The sequence below is a fragment of the Lytechinus variegatus genome, chromosome 4, assembly GCF_018143015.1.
Source record: "Lytechinus variegatus isolate NC3 chromosome 4, Lvar_3.0, whole genome shotgun sequence".
Taxonomy (NCBI): domain Eukaryota; kingdom Metazoa; phylum Echinodermata; class Echinoidea; order Temnopleuroida; family Toxopneustidae; genus Lytechinus; species Lytechinus variegatus.
This window is the reverse complement of record NC_054743.1, coordinates 58,216,074-58,224,737: the sequence shown is the minus strand read 5'-3', so window position 1 is coordinate 58,224,737 and position 8,664 is coordinate 58,216,074. Positions and strand designations below refer to the sequence as shown.

General features: G+C 39.5%; 1 protein-coding gene across 1 annotated transcript in view; it reads right to left on the bottom strand.

Moving 5' to 3' along the window:
• Positions 1-3,939: 3,939 nt before the first annotated feature.
• LOC121413111 (dystrophin-like) overlaps positions 3,940-8,664 on the bottom strand; it is a gene marked incomplete at its 5' end in the record, with an annotated part of 83,484 nt that continues 78,759 nt past the window's right edge. Inside the window, 4 exon segments of the mRNA XM_041605875.1 lie at positions 3,940-4,382; positions 4,810-5,082; positions 5,480-5,875; positions 6,925-7,083. Coding sequence (XP_041461809.1) covers positions 4,035-4,382; positions 4,810-5,082; positions 5,480-5,875; positions 6,925-7,083 — 1,176 coding nt within the window.

Genomic DNA, 8,664 nt, shown 5'->3' with positions numbered 1-8,664 from the left:
CGAGAGTCTTAACCACTAGACCGCGATGCCCCCTCTTAAGTGATATTTTCCCCCATCAAAGACATTTAGTGTTAACTAAAGTACCCATGGGGATGCTAATGACTATGGTCATCACTGTCACAGCACTTCAGTGACTGATTAACTAGATGATTGTCTTCACCATCGATGAATCAGGAAAGAGCATAGTAAACTTTAGAAACATACAACTTAACAAACAAATTTACACTTTTGGCTTCCCATAATTTTAACACAGAGTGAGACTGTGGTCTCAGTTAAACAGATTTCAGAATACGGGCATCAGGGTTCAATCCAACTATCCAAGGGTGTAGTCTGGAAGGGCATCACTAATATGCATTCCACATTTAATCCTTAAAAGGAATCACTTTTAGGTGACCACAGGGGCCCGTCCACACCCAAACATTCATTACATACATTATGGTCAACTAGTGTGAATGCACCCCCTTGTATTAGCTCCCTACCTACACTGACATCTCACTATTGTGGTCCAATTAACTCGACAGGTGAGTCAACACTACCTGAGAATGTCTAGATACTTGATCCTGATCAAACTGACTAACTCTCACCTCACAACCCTTAACCAGGTGTGATGTGCATGACAAACAGCCATGACAAATTCTCTCATTGCTATACAGTAGCCACATAGTGCCATACACAATAATGTAATATACTCGAAGGTTTAACATACAGTGTGAACACATCCTCGGTTTATCATATTATTCAGGTTAGTAGAACAAGGTGTGTTTAACCCAGTGACAATAATACGTGACAGCGCAGATCTCGCATAGGTTACAATGTAATTTTAGGAAGTTTGGAATTGGGGTTGTTATTGATTGAAATATTTCTACGTATGCATATGTATTGGGTAGTACACGGGCTGAGAGCTCGCACATATCATAAAACATGCGTGCAGGTTAAGCTGCGCCTTTATCATTAAGTCTTTCATTCGGATTTAACCAAAGAGAGTGTACTAGATGCAATGCATAATTGATCACTGTTTTATCTTTCAAATAATAATATTAATTATACTTGCTTGGAACAGTTACTTGGAATGTTAAAGGCTTGCCTGGGGAAGCTTGTTGTAAATATAATCGATGGCTTTCAACCCAGTATCGCATTAATCGATCTATCCGATAAGTAAAAAAAAAAAATCCTGGCACCAGCAGGATTTGAACCTCTTATCAGGGGAACTGAGGGCTTTGTTTTTATTTCCTCATGACTGCGCCATGGGACAGTGATGGCCCGGTGGTACAGTCGCTGACCGGCAATCAGTAGATCAGGGAAGCGTTTCATCAATATTTTCATCCGACAAGTTGTCAGATCTGACATCTTTCCTTGATTCTGATTGACTGAGAAGCATGGTTCCTATGGTAACTGTCGGATAAACTGGTACTTGTCGGAAAAAATGTCCGACAAGTCCTTTCATGAAACGCCCCTTTGAGGTTCCAATCCTGCTTGATCCTAGATTTATCAGATACTTATCAGATATATCGATCAATGCGATATACAGAATCACCCGGGCTGAAAGCAACGAATTGTATTTATAACATTTACTTATTCAGATGTCTCTAAGCACTCTGCATCAAAACAAAGTGATAACAAACCTCACTCAAACATTACAATTGTGCTGCACTCAACCCAGGTCTACTACATGAAACCCCCAACCCCATGAATATAGAGCTGCCGAGTTCAATTGAAAAAAAAAATCTTATTCTTTTTTAAGCCTAAGATCTTTTTTATCTTCAAATTTGGAATAAACGAAAAATATAATTCTTACAAGTTTTGAAAATTCCATTTCAATGGGAAAAGTCCTATTCAGTATAACATTGTCCTAAAAATCCTACTAGAGACATGTATGATAAAATCCTATCTCTTGGCAGCTCTCTAATTATTTTCTCAACTGTTTTAATATAAACAGGTCAAATAAGGTACTGCTGTGTAAAATTGGTAGTTTATTCCAAGGGCAAGCACCAGAAATTTAAAGAAATGATGACATTAAAGTACAAGTTGAATTTGGGTTTCATCAACAAGAATAGAAACATGTCATTACCCGTTGACTGAACTGTCTATCGCTTAGAGTTTTGTCTTTTAGGCCACCATCTACTAGATCAGGTATATATATGTCAGAAGGGCTATTCATCAAGCATGGTGTAAATGTCATCTGTACCCTCAAAGTATTTGTGTAAGGGATTTGCGAGCAGATGGACATGACAAATTTGTAATCAATTATCCATTCACACCTAGTGTATACTTTCTATTGTGAGCCACAGAATAGAAAAGTCTAGACACAGCTTTGTAATTTAATCATTGATATAAATATTTTTCACATCATGAATACAAGACGTCTTTATTATTTTAAACTAGGACAGTTCTTTTCTTTTGAAGAACTTGCTTCCATTACAATGCTGTTTTCATATTTACCTATTCATAAGTCTTAACTTAATTATTTGCAGTATTATATTATCATATTTTAGTAGATAAGTAATTGATATACCTTGCAAATTGTGTGTATAGTTATCTGGTCTCATACACTCTGGAGGATAGGGTGCTGATTTGGCGATTTGGGTGCTTGTGGAGTGGCTGCCCTTTTGGAGTGCTACTTGTTTGTTGGGGGTTTTTTTGGTAAAATTTAAATTGAATCAAGGTACCATTACTGTTTAGGTTCCTAGGGTGCTGTATTGTCAATTTGTCATCAGAGCGCAGATAGCGCTGTTTTACATACTTATATGTATTTTGCATCATGATATTGTAACATTATATGTTTTTTAACCTTGTTTAATCAGGACATCGATGTAAAACAGCAAAATTTCAGCAAATCTTTTTATCCTGTTTAAGTATTTTCCAATAAATAAATGAATACATAAATATTGGTATTTTAAACGTTCCATGACATTAGCTCCAGCGACAATTGCTCCGATGCAAAATCTGCACGTTAAGCCGAACTTACAACCTAATCTCCAAAACTGAATAAATCCTAATCCTTTATTCTTACATTATTCTGAACCAAAAACTCAATTACAATCCCAACTCTAACCCCTATGCCCGCTGAAATATTAAGACCAGAGCGAATGTCGCACGAGCATGATCGTGTCACCATTTAGAACTGGGCGTGCTCCCATTTGGAAATGGCATTACTTCTTCTGACAGCATTATGCCAAGGTAAATTGCCACTAGGGCTACACCTGCTTCCTCTACTTCCAATGGGTCTCATCCCAAACCAATAACATGGAGAACTCAAGAATAGTGTTTCATGCTTTAACTACTTAAAATTTGATTGAACCAAAACTGCGAAGGATGATTAAAAAGCTCTGTGGGCTGAGAATTGACAAGACTTAAGCCCAGCACACACTTTGCGACACAAAAGCAATAAGATTGCAACAAATCAAGAGTGTGCGGCAATTAATTTTTTAGGAATTAATCTGTAGCCATGACAACGGCCGAAAAACACTTTGAAAATTTTACCTCCCATCAATAAAATAAATCTTATGGCATGGTGAAAAATTCATGCTTTAGTTTGCCCTTGTCTGGTGATCCGATCTAATAAAGTGAAAAGTAATACTGCTATTTGACAGTAGAGGGCAGTATTCATTTTGAACAAGAGACCTCATGAACTTCTCCTGCCACACACATTGAACACCATAGCAGCAAGCAGATATGTATTATCCTACCTATCTTAATTTTTACCTCATCTTCGTTTCTGCCGTCTTCAATTCAATTGAATTCAATTCAAGGTTTATCAAAAACATGAGTCGCAACCAAATGGCTGAATTGGTCATGTATACAAAGTAAAAACAATTAAAAGACTCATTACATATTTCAAACATTAAAAAGCAGTAACCTTTGTAAAAACTGACACAAGAAATATGTGTAGGCCTAGGCCTATTGGCAAGAATGCTTAGGCAATGAAAATTCATATACATGTACAGTACATATGATATTGAGGAAAAGGTCTTTCATGATCTACACGTTCTTTCCATATCTCCATCTTGTCCATCCTTTTATCTTCCATCAACCTGTCATCCACAGCCACACACACTAAATAGAAGAGTAGCACTTACATTCAGTTTGTCCTCATCCTCCATCCCAGCTTTCATCTGATCATCTACTCCTTCTATCCATCTCTCCATCTTGTCCACCTGTTCCTTGAAGTGACACCACCTTGGAACCACATCTCGGATGGTATCCTTTCTCCTCTCTGCGTCCCTCTTCAGCGTGGACCACCGCTCCTTGAGACCGGTGATCTTGAGCTCCAGCTCCTCGGCCTGGGCTGGATCCTTGACCAGGGTCATCTGCAGGAGCTGCTCTCCTTGCTGGATCAAGGACTCCACGTCCGGTTCAAGGTTCTCCAAGGCTTCCTCAGTGTCCTGATGAGAAAGACAGAAAAATACTGAAGAAGAACGTGCATCAGATGAAGAATGGAGCTTTTAAAGAAAAATAGTCATTTTTTTAAATTATCTAATTCAATTACAAGTTTGGCAATTAATCTAAAATGGGCACTTTCAAGTAGTCACACAATTATGCATACGATTTTCTCAAGTAACCATCCCCCCCCCCTCCGCAGAGATGCCAAGTTCAAAGACCAGCTATGGGTGAGATTTTCTGCGAATCTGAGTGAGATCACAGACATTGTGTACAATGTATATGGGGATAGGCTGTGATAGTTGCGTGAGACAGAGATTTTAGGGGATGAACAAGAGTCCAAAATGCTTGAGTCTCACGCATAATGCGTGAGACTTGGTTGCTCTGCCTCCCCTTCTTCATCTCTTCCTCCTTGCCTCTCCAAAACCCTACCTTCACATTGGCATCAACCTCCATATCAAAGTCCTTGTCCCGTAGCTGGCCATCCCGCGTCAACCGATGATCGCAGAGGTCAATGGCGACATTGGTCTGCTCCAGGATGTCGTTGAACTCCTGCAGGTAGCCCATGGCATTGACATCCATGGTGGGAGAGGGTGTGACCTGTTTCTGGCTGACCTGGTCCTTCATGTCCTGCAGCATATCCTCAAGGTCGACTGGAGCGGATGCGACGGTTGCTGCATCCTGCTTCTCGATCTGCTCATCAACCTAGTGGGAGTTATCAAAGAGGTTTTGTTGTATCTTGGTATTCACTTTAGTTCTTATTTTATGTATCTCATTAATCCCTATGTCAACAAGGCTTTTTCTGACTAGGTATTTACTCAACTGCTTTGGTAAAAAGCAGCCAATCAGAATCAAATATTCCATGGGAGTTACCATTTGGGATGGCCAAGTTATTATATCTTCTTTTATGAATTGGCCCAAGAACACAATTAAATCCCATTTATGCTTAACAAATAGTATAGCCTGAAAATGGAAAACTTAACAATGTATCAAATAATATATTCACTGTAGTTTCTACTAGGTTTCCAATACCCATGAAGAATGCTTCAGCAACATCCTATTTAATAAAATTATTCAAGGACAATTAATATTCTAAGCCTACCTCCATGTTGCTCATAGAGGGGGCTGCTTCATCAAGCTTTGTCAGTTGTACTGGTATGGTCTCTACAACAGCCACTCTTTCTTCTCGAAGTGGAGCCTCATTGATGATTACATCCGCATTGTTGTTATTGAGGTTGGCGGTAGGTGATGCGTGTGAGGTACTCTGATGTTCTGAGTCTATCGCTGTTTCTAGAGGTTGCTGCTTGAGTCTTTGAGGTTTTGAGTCAATCACGGTTTCTTGGAGCTTGGAGTCGAGGTCGGTTTCCATCGGTTGCTGCGCGAGTCTTTCCTGGAGCTCTTGTTGCCTTTGTTCCCTCTGCTTGGCCTCTGCCTGAGCCTGAAGACGGGATTCTTTGTCAAGCTCCTGAGCTATTTGCTTCTGCTTAACTTGCTGTTCCTGAAAATAAATTTGATTGATTGATTGATTAATGCTAACCCTCTAAAATACAACAATGGATTTATATACTGAAGATTTTTCCAATAAATAAGAGCATACTTCCCGCAAGGATGGACTTAGTGCATACATGGGCAAAAATACACTTTCAACGCAAATTACGTTTTGACCTCATTTTTGTGCTCTTTTTTGTCCTAATTCTCAAACTTTCTGACAAAGCAAGAATTTTATTCATTGATATTTTGTGATTTGAATGAATACCGTACGCAATTCACTGATCAAGTTCCCAGAGAAGAGGCTAATGTGAATGCACAATCCAGTTTCCGAAGAAAAGTGCGAATGGCTCTATGCACGTAAGCATGTTGAATGAAGAATTGTCTTTTTTCCGGGAACGAAATGCATGATCCAGTTCCCATAGAAAGGACGCATCTATGTGCGTGAAGCGCATTGGAATATTTTAGCTCATTATGTCACAATAACATCACATTTAGGTTTGAGAATGGTACCAGAAGAAAGTTCATTACATGCTTTTTCCAATTCAGCAATTAAAAAAAAGTACCTTCTTGCAGGAAGCCAGTGATATCAGAACTCAACTTAATAAATTATCAATGAGAGAATAATCAAATGTTTATTAGACCTCATAATAATGAATTATTGGTCAAACAACGAAATGAACAAATAAGAGCCTATCATAACTCTTCTCAATTATTTATTGGTGATAAAGGTCTTTATAAAAAAGTCAATCAGAAGTCATATTGATTAATCATTGATGAAAAGTAAACATACATAAACTCCCCTGACCACTCATCAGAATTATTGATGAGAAATTAAATAAACAAATCATATGTCAGTCCATCAGAACTCATAATGAAAACTTGTTGATGAAAAATAAACAAACAAATGAATGTAAGCTTCTCAGAACTCACCTCAATCAACTATTGATGCAAAATAAACAAACAAATAAATGTCATGGGCTGCAAACCTTAAGCTCATCATGAATTATTGATCAAGTAAATAAACAAACGTATAAATGTAAACAGCTAAGGACTTACCTTGATTCCCTTGCACACCAGTTCCCACGTCTGGTTGAGGGCGATTAGGTCAGGTTCAGTTGATCGACGGCAATCTCCTCCAAGTTTCATCAGCTCCAGTGCCTGGTCTCTCACTTCTTCGACCTTGTGGGTCAGATCGTCCACCTCGTCTTGTAATCTCTGACGGATAAGATGGAAACAAAAATGAAAATAATAACAACAATGGTATATTTACCCAGGGTAGCCACTTCAGTTTCGAAAACTGTTCTCCCAGCTGGCCTTGCCATTGTTATTACCCGGCTAAGCTCGGCCACCTATTCAGGTGTACACAGCTTTTGAGGAATTACTTCCTGCCGCTACCCATTTACCTCACCTGGGCCGAGTGCAGCACACTATGGATGAATTCCTTGCTGAAGAAGATTACGCCATGGTTGGGATTCGAACCCACAAACCTGTTTCAAAGTCCGGAGACTAATCCACTGGGCCACGACGCTCCATTGATAATCACAACATTTTATCAAACTACCGGTAGTATATCTGCTCTAGCAGTACAGTAGGCCCTGGATAACATGTCATTATTCCCTCTCTTTAATGTAAATGATGAGCACTAGGATACATGGGGAAGAAGGTTCCATCTTTAAACTTCTTTGGTATGACTTGGCTGTGGATTGAACCTAGGACCTTCCATTCATGGGGCGTGTGCTTTACCACAGAGCCAACATGCAGCAGGAAAAATTGCCCTAATATGAAATAGCCTTAACCTGGAACATCATCACTTTCACCACCACCATCATTACAATCATCATCACCATCATCATCACCATCATCATCGTCATCATCATCAGCATCATCACCACCATCACCATCACCATCATCACCATCACCATCATCACCATCATCATCACCATCATCATCATCACCATCATCATCATCACCATCATCATCATCACCATCATCATCATCATCATCACCATCATCATCACCATCATCATCACCATCATCACCATCATCATCACCATCATTACCACCCGGGGGGGGGGCCACTTACGTTGACAAGTGGATACCATGCACGACCAAAAAAACATGTAAAAAGGATGTCTTTTTCACGATAGGGCACGTTACGTATGTGATAAGGGTGTCAAAAACACAAAAATAATGAAAAAAGGGTATCTATTTCGCTAGGAAAATTACGTGTTTAGGGTCGAAATTGCGGGGATGATAAAACAAAGTTAAAATGTTTCATAAAGGATGTCCTTTTTGCCCCACCACTTTGTGTTTAGAGTCCGATTTGCGCGAGGTGTAGAAGGTGGGGTCGTACTAAACCAAATAAGGTAAAGCCGACGACCGAAGGACCAGTAACAATAAAACATTCCTGTACTTGTTTAGGGGTTCATTTCAGGGAATATTTGCCAAGAGTATCGTTTTGTTTCCAATACTTGTTAAGGGTAGGGTTTCACACGCCAATACTTGTTAAGGGGTGCATTTTCAGAATATGGAAATTACTTGTTTAGGGTGCTTTTCCAGACCCCATGGTCGTGTATCCACTCGTGAATGGAAGTGGCCCCCCCCGGGCATTACCACCAACACCACCATCATCATCATCATCATCACCATTACCATCACCACCTCCGCCATCATCATCATCATCACCATCATTAACACCATAACCATCATCACCATCACCATCATCACCATCATTACCACCATCACCACCATCATCATCATAATTATCATCACCATTACCATCACCACCATCATCAT